The sequence below is a fragment of the Hydra vulgaris genome, chromosome 12 (genome assembly GCF_038396675.1).
Source record: "Hydra vulgaris chromosome 12, alternate assembly HydraT2T_AEP".
Taxonomy (NCBI): domain Eukaryota; kingdom Metazoa; phylum Cnidaria; class Hydrozoa; order Anthoathecata; family Hydridae; genus Hydra; species Hydra vulgaris.
The window spans coordinates 9524346-9545082 of NC_088931.1; the positions used below are offsets into that span (position 1 = coordinate 9524346).

At 29.9% G+C, this 20737-nt stretch overlaps 1 protein-coding gene across 1 annotated transcript; it reads left to right on the forward strand.

Annotated features, from left to right (window-relative positions):
• Positions 1-11929: 11929 nt before the first annotated feature.
• Positions 11930-18785, forward strand: LOC100197389 (amidophosphoribosyltransferase). Its single transcript, XM_065811481.1, has 3 exons — positions 11930-12224; positions 16816-17920; positions 18134-18785. Exons 1-3 carry the CDS (start codon positions 12100-12102, stop codon positions 18383-18385), a joined length of 1482 nt encoding a protein of 493 aa, XP_065667553.1. The 5' UTR covers positions 11930-12099; the 3' UTR covers positions 18386-18785.
• Positions 18786-20737: the final 1952 nt, after the last annotated feature.

Here is a 20737-nt window from a genome sequence, read left to right on the forward strand (position 1 = left end):
GGTCAAAATAACTAGAATTACAGCTACTAACTAAATAAACATTAATGGAAAGAACTGAAAAGAAAAAAGACTTAGGTGTATTGTTCACAAGAGAACTTAAATAGAAGGAACATATTGCAACTGTAACTTATAAGCAAACCGTTTTTTAAACTGTAGTTAGCATACAAAAAAGAGCGACAAAAATTATTAATGAGTTAAGAAATGACAGCTATGAAGACCGGCTAAAAAAGTTAGGAATTATGTTTTTAGAAATACGACGAGCAAGGGGTGACCTAATCTATCAATATCAAAACCACAAGACATTCAAAACTATCAATTGCTTAAACCCTTTAAATACTAACCAACTGCATTTAAGAAATCAGCACTCCATAACAAAGCAGATCATAAAATCGTGTTTACCTTTTTTTACCAACAGAATTGTAAACAATTAGTGTAAACCAAGTTCACAAACAGTAAATCAAGAGACTATAAATAAATTTAAAAGCAAGATAGACAATGATTATTTTAGAAACAATTATTTTGAAGGCTGTTATAATGCAACTTAATACTGCATTCCGTTTTTTTTTTATAAAACCATTGCTGAAACCTTGTATTATTATTATTATTGTTATTATTATTATTGTTATTATTATTATTATTATTATTATTATTATTATTATTATTATTATTATTATTATTATTATTAAGCTTTAGACCTAATTCACTTGATTGGAGTGTTGATTGGAGTAGCTTCTGAAGTCGAGTGCTAGAAATTGTTGGGTACATAAATAAAAACCATTAGGTATCACAGCTTAAAAACCATCTTCACTATTTAATATATTGGTTAGATTCTTCTGGTGATAAAGTTACATTCCGTTTGAATAAAGTTTATTAGGCCGTTCATTAATTAGAACATCATTTCTGATGATATTCATTGAGTTTGATTTTTCTGGTTGTCTTGCATTAGTTGAGAGCAGCTGAAGGATCAGTTGAAATAATAACTTGACTTTGGTCAGAGAAAACTAGAACATTTCAAAATTAAGAGTCGTGCAATACTTTGAACCAGCAGGGACTGGGTCTAGTCTAAACGCAAGTGATATTGCTGCATTAGCTCCTGTTGTACTAAGTTCAGATCTCAAAAGAGTTAAACTACCTGGGTCACCCTGGTTGGCAATACCTTGCATTAGTTGGTCTGAAAGAACTATTACTGGTGAGGGTAAGAACAAATATCGAACACTCGAATAATTTCCATAATTAAAAGTAATTTGAATTTCTTGAACTTGCATTATTGTTGTGAATTTAATAATAATAAGGAAACCTTATGAGAAATGATTGGCGTGATGGATTTGATAATGTTGCTGAATTTAAACTGACGGTGATGATTTGTCTTTCACCTCGGACAACATACACCAGAGTAAAGTTGCGATGAGCGTCTAACAAAGTACCTTAGCTTGATTGAAGAGATGAATTCATTATATTAGAAGTGATATCACAATCTAATATATTGCAATTCACAAGATGGCAGAAGTTGTTGACTCAGGTGTAATCAACCCTTGGAGCTGAGACATTATTTATTGATATTGATTCAGGCGAAGCTTTTCCAGAAGTGGAAATAGGAGTTCATGAAATTCCTTGGGAATCCGGAGAAAAAAATCCATTCCTCAGAAGAAAATTAGAAACTTTAGAAAAAAATGATGGCTTTAATAAAGAAAATATTACTGTTTAAGATGATAATCTAGAAAAAAAATTTGAAATATTAAAAACACTTGATGTTTTTTATAAATGACTAGAAATTATTGGGAAAGAAAAAGGGGTTTAAAATAGGTAGAAAAAGGATTAGGGGCTAGTTTCACTATTTTGATGACGGTCTTATATTTGATGGTAAATCTCAGAATAAACCTTACAGAGTTCAGTTAACAAAAAACCATGGAACAAAATCAAAGCTTTGAATGATGATAATTTAAAGATTTGGGAATAATAGGGCTTTTAAAAATCCAGAGATATCTGACGCAGATCTTAACTCAGTAAAAGAGCTTGTTGATTCGATTAAAACACCTATTAAAAAGTTTTTTAAAGAAAAAAGTATGCAAGTTATTACTACTTTAGATAAAATGATAGCTAAGGTTTGCAATGCTTTACCAAAAATAGAACTTAACTTAAAACGCAAACAATCTTTTAGCTGAAGAACAGAGTAAAAAGCGTGCAGCTCAAGTTAATTTTGAAAGAGCTAATGTAATAACAGCTATTGGTGTTGTTATTTATTCAAATGGTAGATCCAGTAGAACTTCAGAAAAAGACAACACCAATGAAAAAAGAGATGGCAAAGGCAAGAGTTATGATAAAGGAGGTGATAAAGGAAAGACTAATGGTGATGAATCGAAAAAAAATTAAACTTGATCATCTTGCAAAAACTTGATCATCTTGCAAACTCTTTAAAGTGGTTAGCTTCAAAAGCTGCAGACGCGATCCCCATTATAGGTAAAATTAGGGATTTTTTATATATTTTAAGTGTTAGATTTGTTGCAGAAAATGTATGGATCATTTTCATAGCTGCTGGAGCCATAATCATCCGAATCATTGATAGATATAACAAGTAAAAGAAAGGAAGTGTTAGAAATAAACGACGTTGAATTATAAAATGTTAAATTATAAAAAACGTTAAATTATAAAATGTCTTATAAAATTATAAAGTTATAAAATTATATAAAGCATTAAATTATAAAATGTCTGTCGATACAACTGCACGTGATAGGTGGGATTATTTGATCATTTTAAAATTAATATAAACGGTTAACCAGGTAAGTATAATGGTTATGCAAGTTTAACTAACATACCTGTGGCAGAGTCAGATGGTTTATATCTTGGTGGTTGCAGGCATTATTACCTAACTCCAAATTTTAATCCAAACTTTAAGTATGTTAAGACCTTTAGCAAACTAACAAACCATCCACTCCAACAAAAGATTACAATTGCTTATCTAGAAACTTCCGTGATATTTGTTAACACAAAATTTTCACTTCTCGTTGTATACAGAAATATTTTTCTTGCTTATTTATATCCAAAAGTAATGCATCCACCTCAGGCTTGAGTAGAACCATCTAACATTACACCTTTTCATTATGTAATTGAGAACTTGAAAGTTGTAATTAATAAACGTAAGATGTAATTTAGAAGATGAAAGTTGTAATTGAGAAACGTAAGATGTAATTTAGAACATGAAAGTTGTAAATAAGAAATCGTAAGATGTAATTGAGAAGATAAAAGTTGTAATTGAGAAAAGTATAAAGAATACAAAGTTCTTTGTATTTTGAATTTTGAAGCCCTAATATACTTTGTAATTTAAGGCTGGAAATAATAATATAATATCAATAAAATATAAAAAGTCATGAAAATGGCATTTGAGGTTGAGGCGTTAACTGGAAAAATCCTATTGGGTGTCAATTAAAACTTTCTTTTATTCTGTTTGTGAAAAATTTAACTGAGATTTCTGATAAATATTAAATAAAACGCAAATAATTTATTTACAAAGGTGTATAACCTATATAAATGTTTTAAATTTTGCAGTATCATTAGCTACGGTAATTGTGGAATATCAATACTTATTTTTTCTTCTACAGACCCTCATATGCGCTGTATTTACAGATTTTATGTTTACTACACTACACTGTGAGGCGCTTTTTTGGCGACTAGGTCTTACATTACCATCCTCAACAAATGTTGACCCATGGAATGTTAAAATTGATAATAGTAAACTTGAGGAGATAAAAAAAGGAATTTTATATTTCTGAAATAGGAGCGCAGACTTGGGTATACCATTTTGACAAGAGACATTTTGTTCAAAATGCGAGAGCAAGAACAATTCAAATAATAAATCTTTCAGCAGGACAAACTCCAGATGACAGATGGGTTTACTTCTACATTTATTTGTCAGATAAATAATTCAGTAAAAAAAGTTGATGAAGAAAGCAGCAAGAAACTGTATCCTATTAGTTCAACTATTTTGCGGAACAAATGACTTGGCATTAAGTGAGAAATATAGTAATAAAGGAAATATGAGTAAAGAATTGAAAGAAGAGACTTTATTTTTGAAAACTATTTTGATACAGTTGCACCAAACGCAGAATAATTTAATCAACTTGTCTAAAAAATCTCTGAGAGAAGAAAAAAAAGCTCCCAACATTGCTGTTGGATTCTTAATCATAGTCGATGAAACATCAGATATTTCAGAAACTGAACAGTAATTGCTGGGAGTGCATTTTGTTGATACCACTAGTGAGAAGGCTATGATTTGTGAAGAATTTCTTGGATTTTCACTGCTTAAAGTTAAGGACGCCGCCACAATATCTGAATGTATCATTCAAAATTGCAAAACATTTGTCTTTCTCTTTAATAATCTGCCTCACATAGACTCAATCTTGTAGTTAATGCCTAAAAAGGAGATCTTCTGTTCCAAATATTCCTCTTCTATGTGAGACAAAATGGACAAAATTTACATTCAATTACTTAGATTCTCTCTAATCAACTCATTGGAGAGTCAATTCTGTCAAGCTAGTAGTGCACAATTTAACTTAGTATTTCTTCATCCGCTAAGTTCTGCAAACTGAATTGCCAACACTTTAAAGAAAAAATTGTTCGATTAATAAAGTATACAACATAGATAATTTTTAAACTGAAGTCTCGAGTTAGTTTGATTTTTGGAACACGCAAGAGTACAAAAGTAGCCAAGATTTTATCAATTTATTTCTTTTCACACAGTTTTATTTAAGTGACAGGTATGCCTTATTAGTTTTGTTAACTTTATCAGCAACAACATGAACGGTGGAACGATCGTTTAGCGCATAGCGTCGGGTCAAAATATGGCGAAGGTCAACAATTTCATATTACCGCCACTCTGATTTGTGCATGTTAAGTGTACACAAAGACAAAAAAAACTGCAACAAAAAAGTCTTTATAGATAAAATCATAGGTGTGTTTGGTATTGATAACAGATGACTATTGTTCTTCTTTAAAGAATAAAATAAAATAAATGTAACATTGTGTCAATAAAAAAATTGCTGCTATTCTATGCCCTTGTTTATTACAGTGTTCTGGGCGTTATGTTATCGTTATTTAATTATCAACGCAGTTCTTTTATACTTATTAATATTTTTAATAGTTACTATATTTTGTCAAAACTTTATATGGGAGCTCCGTGTAAAGAATACGATGACGTGTTTTCATCTTCATTTTCTTTAAGCCCCTGTCTGTTTAGTTCTTTATGTGCAATAATTTTTCTTTATTGTATATATATATATATATATATATATATATATATATATATATATATATATATATATATATATATATATATATATATATATATATATATATATATATATATATATATATATATATATATATATATATATATATATATATATATATATATATATATATATATATATATATATATATATATATATATATATATATATAGCTTTAAAAAGATTGCGGACGTTTTTACGTCAGACAAATTTAGAAAGTACTTAGAGACATTTTAGAGAAAAAGAGGTTTTATTTTGCTTAATTAAAGTTACTTTTAGCGTAAGAGTGTTATTATTATTAATTCCTGAATTTAGTTAATTTTATTATTTAAAAATAATATTTACTACAGTAATAATAATATTTACTACAGTAATAACAATATTTTAATAACTAATTTAATTAGTTTAAGATGGGGCTAGAGTGATAGCTCCTTTCAACAGTGATATACTGCATTAAAATAAAACAAACTAGTAATTAGTAATTAAGTAAATATGTTGTTTTTTTCCCCGCACTTCAACCCTTTGTAACTCTCTCCGTTTTCATGTTTTCTTGACTCATACAACCTTCAATTTAAGTCAACCGTTTCCTTGCTCTATAACTCTATTATTTTTTCCAGTAACTCCTAACTTAATAGTGGTTGCTTGCAGCCTTGTTGGGAGTGAATCAGAATAAAATAAAAACTTAGCATATGAAATATATAATCATTATATATTTCATATACTAAGTTTTTTTTACATATATTTATATTTTTTTTTACATATATTTATATATTTTTTTTACATATATATTATATACATATATATATATATATATATATATATAAATAGAGAGAGAGAGAGAATTTATAATGCATTTATAATATATAAAATATACATTATAATAATGTATATTTTATATGTGTGTATATATATATGTGTGTGTATATATATATATATATATATATATATATATATATATATATATATATATATATATATATATATATATATATATATATATATATATATATATATATATATATATATATATATATATATATATATATATATAGCGTCATCAATAAATAGAACATATATATATATATATATACATATATATATATATATATATACATATATATATATATATATATATATATATATATATATATATATATATATATATATATATATATGTAGTTTTTTCTCGTAATCAACAAACCAATAAACAGATAATTTAAATCAATAAACGATAATCTTTTCTCCTAACTAAAACTCTGCTATTTATAAATTTTTCCTCAATATATATACTCTACGCTTTTCCTAAAATATCCTTCAAAACACCGTCATAAATCACCGCAAAAACATATTTACAATTATTATTGGTAAAAACTATTAAAGCTATTAAATCTCTAACGTCATTAAATGTTCTAGAACTTTCCGGAATTACACTCCTCCTTGATTCTTACGGATCATCCAAACAGCAATCAAAGTATTTCGAAGGCATGCGCCGTTCCCGACCACTCCGTCGCAAAAGCATGTCGATTTCTTGGGGTCTATCTTCAGTTTCGACATTTTCCTCGTTCGTCTCATCTTTAACTTGCTCTCCTTGATTTTTAGCGTTCTCTAGACCAGTTTCAGTATTCATCTCTATTTCCACATCAGCGGTAATACAAGACTGAGTATCATTTCGAGGTCTAACGTGTTTCACATGACGAGGAATGCCGTTCACTTCTACGATTTTTTTCGACGCTATCGTAGCTGGTTGCCACTTTGTATAGCACCTCGCATTTGGTGGTTTCAGCCAGACTTTATCGCCGATTCGAAACCTCTTGTTCTTGACATTTTGCGCAGGAAAATTTTCTTTTTCCAATCCTTTCACACCAATGGTATAACTGTATATTTTGTCCATCGGACTTGTACCAATATAGTGCTTCCGGTATCGACATTTTCGATCGTTCTGCTATTCTCTTGATCGTACGGTGGTTTCTTTCTACAATTCCATTTCCTTCAGGATAATAACCGGCTCCAAATCTAATTTGTACTCCCCAACTATCAAAGAAACTCCTTATCTCTTTAGTTTTAAATGTCGGCTCATTGTCAGTCAATATTTCAGACGGTGCTCCACGTTCACAAAAAATAAGACGGAGTATTCGGACTATGGCAAGACTTCCGTATGAGCTTGATAATTGTCGCCACAACGCGTATTTTGAAGGTCCGCAATCAAGACTCAAAAACTTGTCAGTGCCATAATGCGTGATGTCCATGGCCAATCTCTCCCAGTTTCCTTCAACATCCAATTTCCCTTTTTCCCACCGCATTGGCGCTGGATCTATTGACTGACATGGTTCGCAACTTTTTATCACATTTCGAACATCGTTTTCAGTAGCAGTCGGAATTGCTTTTCGAACAAAGTTTAACGTTCGATTCACTCCAAAATGTCCAGTTCTTTGGTGTATATCGGAAATAGATTCAGCCTTCGTAGCTACGATTCCCATACAACTATTCCGACACTATGGCACGGTCAGTTTGTTGAGCCATCTGCTGCGAACTCTTGTTAATGCGTCAGCCAAATTATCTTTAGAAGGAATGAGTTTTACCTCAACGCTAACATTGTATTCTTCAATTAGCTGTTGCAACACGCTCAGTCTTCTTCGAATCAGCATTTCACCCGTTGCTTTTGATCTCAACCTTGATTTTCCTGTAAGGGCGTCAGAAACCCAGTGGAATACTGTCACGGAATCGGTAAAAACAGTCACTTTCTTCAGCTTCCACATCAGAGCCATATTCATTCCACGTATCACAGCGTCTAATTCTGCCATGTTTATATGAATATCAGACGTTTCTTTTCGCAGCCATGTTGCATCCTCTACAGTAGTTTCCCCAACTTGAATAAGAGCACCAATCGCTAAAGAACTGGCATCAACCCACACTTTTCCCTCATCACCACACACAGCCTAATCACCACAAGCAGGCTCGCAACGTTCCACCTCAGCAAATACTTCTTTAAGCACCCACTTAACGTTCTCATCACAAATTTCATCGTCCCAATCCTTCGTCAGACTGACAGCTTTCCTCTTCAAGAGACTACAAATCACTCGCAGCTAACCACACACAGGTCCTACCAACTGTCCACAGATTGAAAACACAACTCTCCTGGTTAACTTTTGCGAGAAAGCATCAACTCGATTCCCTCTGGACCACATCAGTTTGTTACCAACCTTGCGCACACACAATCCTAACACACGAACTCCATCATTACCTATCTGCTCACCTTCTTTACTTTCTAAACCATATTTAAAAAAATGCCTCTTGACATAATCAAGACTCACCACACTTTCGTTTATGAAAATGTCGTCAACATAAGCGGACGTTCCACTCTTCACTAATTCGTCTTGATCAATGACGGCACTCACAACGGATTTCATGATCATTGGCGTGACCAAGTCGTGTCAAACAATACCTTTTATTTCGAAACACCACTGTTTGGAAGGGCCAAAGAGATTTATCAGTTTTTAGTTGAAGATAATCAATAATTATCTTGCGTAAATCAATAATTGCTGGTTTGTTACCCATTCTTCTCCATTCTCTAAGCTTTTCGACACACACATCTGCATCTCTCGTGTATGTCTCAATGAAATTGTTAGCTTCTCTCCAGTCCAGAACAGGTCGGATTTTGTGGTCTTTGTTTCTCTGAATGACAGCCATTAAAGGAATCTGCCCTTTGGGCGGCCCCAATTCATTTTCGTCATACTCTAACAGCCACTTCCGATCAATCCAATCCTGTAGTTCGTTTTCATAGTCTGCTCTAGCGTGTTGTGGAATTCCGTACTGTGCCACTTTATTGCGCAATCGGTCGGGGCTTTCTCCATCTCTCCATTTCCATTTGACTCTCCATTCAACACCATTAAAAACTGCTTCGTGATCTTTCTTTTTTATTTCGATTTTCTTAACTTTGTCCTTGTTCAAAGCCAATGTTCCACAGTAACTCAATCCGAACTTCGTTTTTCCCAAAGGAGAAATGGATACTCCTCCTAGTAATTTAATGGAACTCATTCCGAGCATCATATCAACTCCAAACGGTTTGAAGTCCACTAAAATAACTTCATCACGTGCTTTAATGCCATCAACCTCAAGAATCACGACCGCTGACCCAGTGCACTGATGAACTTTTCCTTCAAACGTTACTACCTTTTGAGAGTTTGAGTACCTACATTGACTTTTGGGCAGGAATTTTTTATTCAAAATTGTCTTCGAACATCCTGTGTCCACTAAAGCTGTCGCAACCATACCGTTAACTTTTAAACGAATAACAGATAATGCGCTCATTCCACCGTTGTTCAGGAGCGAGGTAGTGCAGATTCCTCGCTCCTGCAATCGTTTCCCTGTAGCTTCCAGCATTTCGATGCAATGTGTCCTTCCTCACCACATTTAAAACATCTAACAGTCTTCGATGACAAGTTCTTCGCAAGCAAACAATTCTTTGCAATGTGATTCAAACCTTTGCAGTTGTAACACGCTAACGCGGTTTTTGTAGCATGGCGTCTAGATACAGCGCCAACAGCGTCACTGTCAATCACATTTGCACAGTTCAAAGCAGCTCTCACTCTGGGTAACATTATATCAATCGGGTCCATTAAAATCGGGTCCATTACAAATTTTTCCTCAACATATATACTCTATGCTTTTCCTAAAATATCCTTCAAAACACCGTCATAAATCACCGCAAAAACATATTTACAATTATTATTGGTAAAAACTATTAAAGCTATTAAATCTCTAACGCCATTAAATGTTCTAGAACTTTCCGGAATTACAATATATATATATACACTAAAGCATATTTATGCAACAAATTGTTACCGTATTTTTGTTACATTAATCATGAATATTCAGATTTTTCATAAATCATAAATATGATTTTTCCGAAAAAGAAATAAAAAACAAAGAATAATGAAAGAAAAAACTGCTGCCCCATCCCAAACTCTCAGTCTATGTACCAGCACTCTGCTGCAAGTCAGGCTACTTGTCAGTCGATGTATTACTAAAGCCCTTGGCAGCAGGCTATTTTAGTGTGATATCACAGTGCTCATTTTAACTAGCAATTTAAATTATATATATATATATATATATATATATATATATATATATATATATATATATATATATATATATATATATATAGTTTACAAAATTTATTATATATTTTATCAATAAGGCAAGGTAATTTAATCCAAATGTTCAAATTAGTAAAACAAATTGACGAAATAAATTTGCCTTACCGAATTGAATATTTTGATACTAATCGTCGAGCAAGAGGTTATAAATTAAAAATGCGTAAGGATAACACAATCAGACAAAAAATTTTCACTAATAGAGTTGTAAATAACTGGAATGTACTAACCCAAGAAATCATCAAGTCAACAAGTAAATCAATTTAAGAACCACATTTGCAAATACTTTTTAATTCTATAATAAAATATCTATTAATAATTTTGATTATATAAAATTCTAATATATAGTTACTACTAATAATAGTAATTGTAATATTATAGTATTTTGATAAAGACATGAATTATATCATAATAGTATTATGATGTTATTCTTTTTTTTGTTTTGTTTTTGTATCTTTTATATATGTATGTGTGCGAGTTACATTTTCAGTTGTGAGTGTCATAAAGTTTTATATCAGATTTAAAATCAAGTAATCATCTTCATTGTACTACAAGTAAGATAATTGTTTGATTTTACAAGTTGTAGATAGTTTATGATAAATAAGCTAGAAATTTAAGCTAAATAGTAGTATTAGCTTAAAGAGTAGTATTAGCTTAAAATGTAGCATTAGCTTGAAAAGTAGTACTAGCTTAAAGAGTAGGATTAGTTCAAAGAGTTATTGTTATTCTTCTTCTTTATACTTATACTTATTTTATCTATAATTTTATTTATGCTAGGAGCTTTATTTATTTATGCTTGGAGTTTGCAGAAGTTTTTTGTTGTAAGGTTTCAAAGACTTGAAGTTTTTGATTTATTTTTATTTTATCATTAAATGATTATATTATAAAAAATGATTCTTTTTTATTCCTTTATTTCATTGGTTTTAAATTTGCAATTATTTTATTTTAGTTTGCCTACTGTTGAAATATGGTTTTAATTTAGTAAACTTCCATAAATTTAAGTTTACTTTATTAATCATTCGCCAACAGTTAAGGAAAAATTGAATTCAACTCAATAAAGGTAGGATTAGTTTTATTTTCAGGTTTCAGATTTTACTGTAGTTAGATAATATCTGCTGTTTTGTACCATTATTTATTTACATTTATTTTACATTTATTTATATTTATTTGCTCTACTATAATATGTCTGTTGTACTATTTCTTAAACCCCGCAAAGTATACCTTATCTAATCAAACAAGCATATCATTGTTGTTTATGCAGTTGTGTGTCGGACGGATAGGACAAACTAGGACGTTCTACTCCGGAGGAAAGTGTCCGACCGGATAACTTACTCCGCGGACAGTTTTCTCCGTGGCAGGACATTTTTCGGACATAACCGGAGTAACTAGTATACTTTCCGTCTTGCAAAACTATTACTGATGGGTGGAATGCAAGAAGCGAACTTGAGTCAAGTTCGACTTGAATTTTAATTGTAACCAATAGCGGCAGAGTATGGGTTTTAAAAAATTACTCTGCCGCTATTGGTTACAATGTAAAGTTCAAGTCGAACTTGACTTCTTGCACTCCACGCTTGGAGTTATATTTTGGTTTAGTGACATAAAATAAACGAAAAACTTCTGTAATTAAACCTGATCATGAGTGACTTCTAACATTTTACCTGAACATGGGTAATGAGGATGTTTTGAAAGATTCTTGTGCAGTTTTTGGTTGTTCTGTTTCTCGAGAGTCTTTGAACGAAACCAATGTTTTTCAAACGATTTATCTTGGTTTAATTGCTTTACAACACAGGTTACAGCTAGATATTTTAAATTCGATTTATGAAATGCTATAAAATAATATTTTAAAAAAGAAATTATTTTTACATTTATGCAAAGTTGAAATTAATGCCAATTTTCATGGTTCATATAGGTTTTATGTTGCTGACATGATGTTAACGTTTATATAATAATTTATCAATTTTTCATAACTTTACCAACTTCATAGAAATAAATTATAAACTTTTGTGTTACATGTGTTTATTTTTACATATATGACGCTCTACAGTTCTTCAACTATTAGCTTTAAAAGAGTTTTTTATTCAAATCTTATTTTATTTACTTAAATTCTGATTGAAATGAGTAACACTTTTATTTTATACATTTTTTTTAAAGTTTCAACTTTATTAGCTTTATTTTACCAGGTTACATTGTATTGTCACTCTGCACAAGGCATCAAATATCAATATCCTTTTTCAAAGTTAGAGGTATTATTTATAGAGCTTGTACCTCATTAGTATATACATCTTTTAAATCATATCAACTTGATTTGCTAGTTGTTAAAAATGACAAGCTTCTATATTCCTGTTTTTTGACTTCTAACCAAGGTTTTTCTTTGTCTTTACTTTTTTATTGATTTTATTATTGCTATTGTGAAGAATAGTAGTAGATGTCATCAAAGGTTTCAAAATATTGAAAAAATCAATTTTTATACTGACTTTTTAGTCTTGCTCATACATTACATTCAGTCAAGCGATTTTCTCTTTCTCCACCACCGCTTTCCATGGGAAGTTGCAAACTATTTCCATAGTTTTGTTTAGTATTGCAAAGATATCTGTTTGAGTAATTTCAAACTATAAATGTATTGCGATTGTATTGGACTGTAATAGTAACTGAAAACTGTAATTATATCACAGTTTTCAGACAAAAGCATTCCATATAATTTCTCAATAAAGCAGTAAGTATTATCTTCCCCTCTATCACTTGTGTGTAAACAGAGATGTATTGCAATTATTGTTGTTGAAAGCAGCACTTTTAAACAATTGATCAGAATTTCTACTCCGCAATGCACTTTTTACTTTTGATATGCACAAACATATGCCATTGCAAAATCCACCTGAAGAATTTTTTGCTTTTCCATTTTTCATTTTAAATTTGGCAGCTTGAATTTTTATTTTACGTGTTCTTGGAATTTAGATAAATAAAATAATAATTCCTTTATTTCTTCATGTTTGACATTCAATTACAATCAAAATATGGGTGCACCATATTTTGATTGTAATTGAATGTCCTGAGTCCAGTCTTCTTTGCTCCATTGTCATGACTACTTAGCTGGATTTAGGTTTTTGATTATTTTATAAATTTTTATGTTTTTATTGTTTTTCAGCATAAAAAAATGCCTAAAAACGATAAATATTTGGTCTATGTTTGAAGAAAAGTAATTAAGACCATTTTACTCATTAAGAAAAAGTGTTTTAAAAGTATTTTTTTTTATTTTTTTATTTTAAACATCTTTGCTTCCAACAAGGCTGCAAATGTCATGTTAAGTCTCAAATGAAGTGAAATTATAAAAAAAATTTAAAAATAGTCATCAATTTATAAAATAAAAACATCAAGAAAAAAATGTATCATTAAAATTTTTTGCTAAATTCCCTATTTTTCATTTTTAGTTAAAAAGTTCCATTTTTTGTTTGCTAAAATATAAATTAATAATTTAATTATATAATATTTCATTTTTTTTTTAATTTTTATATAATTTTGCTTCATTTGAGACCCAACATGACATACTTTTAAAGAACATTTTTTTGATAATACTTGGGACCCTTATAATGTTCAAAGGCCAACAGCAACCCCTAAAAATATTTTTTATTCAAAAAATTTTTAAATCTAGTATTATTATATAGAATACATTTAGGAGGTGCCAGCAGATATTTTCAAAAAATGTTGTTTTTTGAATCACCTTATTATATATGTGTGTGTTTATATATATATATATATATATATATATTTATATATATATATATATATATATATATATATATATATATATATATATAAATACATGCATACATATATACAATGCTTTCTACAAAATAAGTGCAGTAAAGTAATTAGTTAATATTTTTTAAACATAGAAAAAGTAACCATATTTGGTTTAGACTTGAGTTTTTTAGGCCAGGAAAACTTATTCTCTACTATCAACGTATCAATAACAAGTTCATATTACATTGCTTTTTAAATATTCTATTTATTTTTTGTTATATTTGATGCAGTTAATTTGCCGTGCTTGAACTAGACTGAGCAAGAGGCTCGAAGAGGCTCAGCACCAATACCTAGTTTATCCCGTCATATACATACTCCATACTGCAGTAAAAAAGGGCTTTACTACAAACAGCCAAAACCCTAACTTCACACAAATTTTTAAAGCACTAATATTTTTGAAGAAATAATACAGAAAGTGAGAGATGCGAATTCAATACCAAATAATGTAACAAATTTAAAATAAAATTATATATATATATATATATATATATATATATATATATATATATATATATATATATATATATATATAATAAGATAAATGTATAGCATAAAATATAAACAAATAATTTTTTAATAAAAATGACAAAAAATAATAAACTAATATGTAAACCATGTAAAATAATAAAAATTATTATATTCTGATAGAAAACCACAAAACTAAGATTACTATTTATACTATTTTAATAAACTTGTAATATTTAAAATAAATACTATTATATGTATACTATCGACATATCAATAACAAGTTCATATTACATTGCTTTTAAAATATTTTTTGTATTTTTTGATAAGATTCAAATATTCAAATATGTAGAAATGGGACGAAATGCAGCAAGTAAAGCAACAAAATGGCAAATAATAGCCATGAAAGATTGGTGTATGAACAGCAACAGAAACAGCTTGAATATTAAAAATTTCTAAGAACTGCATCAATTTTTTAAAATAGTTTTTGGTATTTAACATATGCAAGATTCAAATGGTTAAAAAAGTCTACAAAACATAAATTGAATGTCTGTAGTGCTTACAGACACAACGAAAACAGTGAAAAACGTCTTTCTTCAAATACAGTTTAAAACGTTTTAGTTAGGAAAGTTAAAATTGGTTTAAGGATAGAATTAGGTAGTCTGAATCAACCAACACATCTAGATAGAGGCGCTAGAAAACTGAATGGTAAACATGATGGCTGATCAAAATGAATGGTTGCAGTTTCAGTAAGATATGGCGCCTGTCACTACAACTCGTATATTTAAAGCAAGTATGAAAGAAAACAGTAGATTTAACTGACCAGCTTAATTACTAGGTTTGAATCCAATTTAATCTACTTGGACTTAAATGGACTAAAGTAGGAACTAGATATCACATAGAAAATAGTTCCAACCGAAATTTGATTATCGAAATTAAATAGATTCAAAAAAGATGTGTAGCTTGCAAAAAAGATAAGTAGCTTGCAAAAAATCATTTTGAATACTAGTATAGACTTGTTTTGATTAATTTTTTTAAACTTATGTTCAATAACATTTTTATATAGTAATTTATGTTTTAGTACGCAGTATTTTTCTTGTAAATGAATCAAAAATTAATTCAATATCTTTCTTAGTTTTTATTTTATGATTATGATTTTAAATAAGCTCAATGCAACAAAATTTTTACACATTAAATTTTCTGAAAGGACTTTGTATATATACAAACAGTCTTTAAAATATGCTGAAGTTTTTACTGGGGGGATTGGCTGAAATTTGTTAGTATTCTTTAGCAAAACTATGCCAAACTTTAAAATTTTACTCAAACTCAAAAAGGTTTTCAAAATGGAATTATTTTTCATTATTGTCTGATCTTAGTTAGACATATAATGCACTAAATTAGTTGTTAAGTGATTACTATGCACAAAGTTCATTTAACCTTTTTAAATACTTATGTTATTAGAAAGACATTAGTAAACATTAGTACTGGTGTTCCACAAATTTAAACAATATGCTTGTTGAACTGGTTTGTAAATTCCCCAGAATAAAGTTTATGTCTAAAAAACGTTTTACAGTTTTGAATATTCTGCTATCTAAATTTTTTGGCAAAGTTTAATTGTGGTATCTATTGCAGCGTTGTTGATATATTTTTTTATGTTTATTTTGCTTTAGTTTTTACCTGAATTATCAGTTTATTTTTCATATCTCTATTGTTAATATACCCCTTAAAAAGATGTTAAAATAAGAAATTATAGTTCTTATTTAGCTTGAAATATTACTGATCTTTTGAAATAATAAAAAATTATTATTTTACCAAGGGCCAAATTAAATATATCAAAGTATGACATTGTTTCAGCCATATGTTATCAACTTTAGTTTGATTAGAATATAACTCTTGTAGTATATAAGTAAGAATATAACAAAGAGATATTGCATTGTTTTGAAATTAAAGTTAATCCAATGACAAGTATACTAGACAGTTCTAATAATTTTTGTAACTGAAAATAATCAGTTGTTTTATTATAAATTTTTGCAGATAAAATATAAACTATGATTTAATATTATAGAATTGTATGGTAAATTTTTAACCAATTGTTTTATATCTTTTTTCCTTTAAAGAGGTCAGGAGAGTTCTGGTATGGTATTAAGTGATGGAAAAGAATTCAGTGTAAAGAAAGGAATGGGTTTGGTAGATAATGTTTATGCTGATGTAACACCAAATGAAAAAGGGTACATAGGCATTGGTCATAATCGTTATTCTACAACAGGAAAGTCATTGGTGTTGAATTGTCAGCCATTCGTTGTTCACACTAACTATGGCAAAATAGCTGTGGCGCATAATGGTGAACTAGTGAATGCAGGTAAAATTCGAAAATCTTTGTTAAAACAAGGAATAGGTTTATCTACAGAATCAGATAGTGAGCTTATAACACAGCTTTTAGTTCAAGAACCACCCCAGGGTGAACAAAACGGTGTAGACTGGGTCTCAAGAATTACCAATCTAATGCAGATCGCTGAATGTTCTTTTTCTTGTGTTATGTTGACTTCCGGAAATGAAATATTTGCTTTTAGAGATCCGTTTGGTAACAGGCCTCTATGTATTGGAGAATTGTCTAAAAATACCAGTATTGAATGTGGTGAAAGTAAGAAAGTATGCAGACAGTTATCAATGTACATTGTTTCATCCGAGTCTTGTGCATTTACTTCTATAGGTGCAGCCCTTATTCGTGATGTAAACCCTGGTGAAATTATTCGCATATGTCCTGATGGAATTCAGTCCTTAGGAATAGTCGGTAGAAACAGAGAAGATTCTCATTCAGCATTTTGTATATTTGAGTATGTTTATTTTGCACGCCCTGATTCGTTTTTCGAAGGACAGGAAGTCTATACCGTGCGCAAAGAGTGTGGTCGTCAACTTGCACTTGAAAGTGCCGTAGAAACAGATGTAGTTAGTACTATTCCAGATTCTGCAGGTCCAGCTGCAAGAGGATTCTCTGAGAAATCTGGAATACCATATGAAGACGTTTTTATAAAAAATAGATACATCGGTAGGACATTTATTCAACCTAGTTCTGCAGACAGGAAACTTGGTATAACAACTAAGTTTGGGACTCTAAATAGCAACATTAAAGGAAATCGTATTGTACTTATAGATGATTCTATAGTTCGTGGAAATACAATGCCTCGCGTTATCGAGATGTTAAAAAATGCTGGCGCAAAAGAGGTAATCAATTAAACTTTTTTAATTTCATATTCAATTATATTTTTTGTTTATAAATTGTTATTTTACTATGATTTTTTTAGAAACATCTTAAATAGTTTAACCGTATCTTTATTACATTTTATACATTTATTACATTACATTTTAAATACATAATTATATATACTAAAAAATACATATATTAAAAAAATAACCTTATTTAAAATGATTCTTTAGATACATATACGAATTGCATCTCCGCCTTTAAAGCATCCTTGTTTTATGGGTATTAACATTCCTACCAAAGAAGAATTGATTGCAAACGATTATAACTCCTTGGAATTGGCTAAGTATTGGGGTGTAGATAGTTTGGTATATCTTTCTTTAGATGGTCTGACACGTGCTGTAAAAAAAAATAGTTCTTCTAAACAGGATGGTCACTGTATGTCGTGTTTAACAGGCAAGTATCCAGTCCAACTGCAATGGTAGACAGTTAACTATAATAGGAAAGTCATTTGGTTGAAATTTATTAAGTCTCCCAATAACTTCAATAGAATTGTTAGTTAAATTTTTAGGTACGAATTTTTATGAAACTCATTTCAATTAGTACCAAAATTATAATATCAACGAAGTTGATGTATATATTTCGCAGTTGACGTATCAACAATTAGGTAATAACAAAAATTGTAAATACGCAGATTTTTTAACTTCTGATTAATTCTATAATATATTTTTTACAACAAAATTTAGAAACATTAATTTCATATGTATTACTTAAAATCTTATAATGTAAAAATTTTTATAGTAACGAAGCTTGTGTGATCATATAGATTTATTGTATATTATTTGACAGATTTATTATATATTATTATACGATTATTTGAATAAATAATCGTAATTTATTTTAAAGAATTTGCCATCTTCCCAGTTGCAAATCAGACGAAAGTGACGTTTTTTAAGTCTTTTCCAGGTTGAATGTTCGTTGCGTATTGTAATATAATTTTTAATACATTCCTACACAAGTTCTTAGTTTTAATGTCCGGCAGTTCCTAGTGTTTTATAATGGTCGTAATCTACAAACCCAAAAAGAAAAAAAAAGTATTTGATTTATTTTAATACTAACATTAATACTAAAAGATATGCATCACGGTTGGAATCAGGGAAATTGAATTGATATCGGAGAAATCTTGAAATGAGTTTTTAATAAAAGAATAATGGCGGGGGAAAATATGTTATTCAAGAAATCATAATTTCATGATTCCAACTCAACGTATTTTGAAATCATGGAAATATGTAATAAGAATTAGGATTTGTTGAATATAAAGGCTTATTAAAATCAAACTGACAAGATGTTCAAAAAGTAAAAAAAATCGTCTAAATATTTATTGATTAGTAAAAGTTTAAGAATCGCAAAGCTGAAATATTTAAGTAAATATGTTTTGGCCCAAATAATTTTATCGTGTTCTCACGGAGTACAAGAAAATATGTTTATAAAGCTTGAAACATTTCTTTAACAAACTATACACACTTAGAAATCAGGAAATACAAACTCGATGCTCTCCTTAGTTGTATTATCAATAAAATAAAATTAGTTGCGTATTTCATTTAAGTAGTCAATTCATGAATATAAAAAACTTAAGGCCGTTGCCAAAGTAGCGTAAAATAATTTATTTTTTTGCTTTTATCACTATTAGGTCTGAACATAAGTTAATACATCTCTAATATGGGGTCGTCCATAAAGTGCGTACATTTTTATTTGGACCTCCCTTTTACTTCCACCCTTCCCGCATTTTGTCAAACACTTTTTTGAGTACCCTCCACCTCCCGAAAAGTAGCTACGCTTTTAACCTACCTACCGAACATTTTAAGATATTATTTCTAATTCAATGTCTCCTTACATTTATAGTTGATCCACTGCCCCTCATCTTATATACGCCATTCACAAACTCCCTCTTCCCCTCCTAGCGTACATACTTTATGGACGATTCCTAAGTATGTCTGATGCAACGTACTCTATTTCGCAGATAAAATAAAGGTTTCGGGTTAATTATCAAGTTAGAACAACTTTTTTTTTGTTTTAACATCCTATTCGGACGAGCCGTGACATTAAATCTGACCCTTATCGCCATAAACCTTGCCCTCATTTGATCTATTTTGCTTCTTTATAGAAGGGTGCGTTGTTTTAGACAACTGCGACAAGCCCCCAAAAAGCAATCAATTAGTTTTAGTGACCAAAACATCTACTAAAATACTTTTTTTAAACGTTTGTAATTCAAATCAACTGTGATTCTCCAAGAGGACATTCATAAATTACGTATAAAAATCACTGGTTTTTGGCCTTTCATCCTAAATTAATTTTAATTTGCCCAATTATCTAGATATGTAAGCTCTAGAAATTGTGAAACATGCATAGTTTGTTCAATGGCTAGATCCAGATTTCCGTATATGAAGAAAACAAAGAAATTAATAAGTTCGACTTGAATATGTAATATTTGCTTATGTGCAAATATAATTGGGAGAGGAATTCAACATCAATGTTCTGAAATGAATGCATGTACAAATCTTTCTACTAAAGTATTTAATGCTTTTAAAAAAAATTCAGGATAAAGTCACTTTGAATGTTTTAAGATAAGTTTTAAGATAAATTAAAATGCGGTAGCGGTGTAGTGGTAGTGCGCTCGCTTCATAAGCGAGAGGTTCCGAGTTCGATCCCCACCACGTCCCTGGTAGTACCGCGCTCAACTTGTTTCTCCGCGCAGCGGCCTTGTTCGTCAAGGTTCGTGTTTCGGAGTTATAGAGTTGAGAGAGGGTTATAACCACAATTAAGTAGCCTCCTCATCT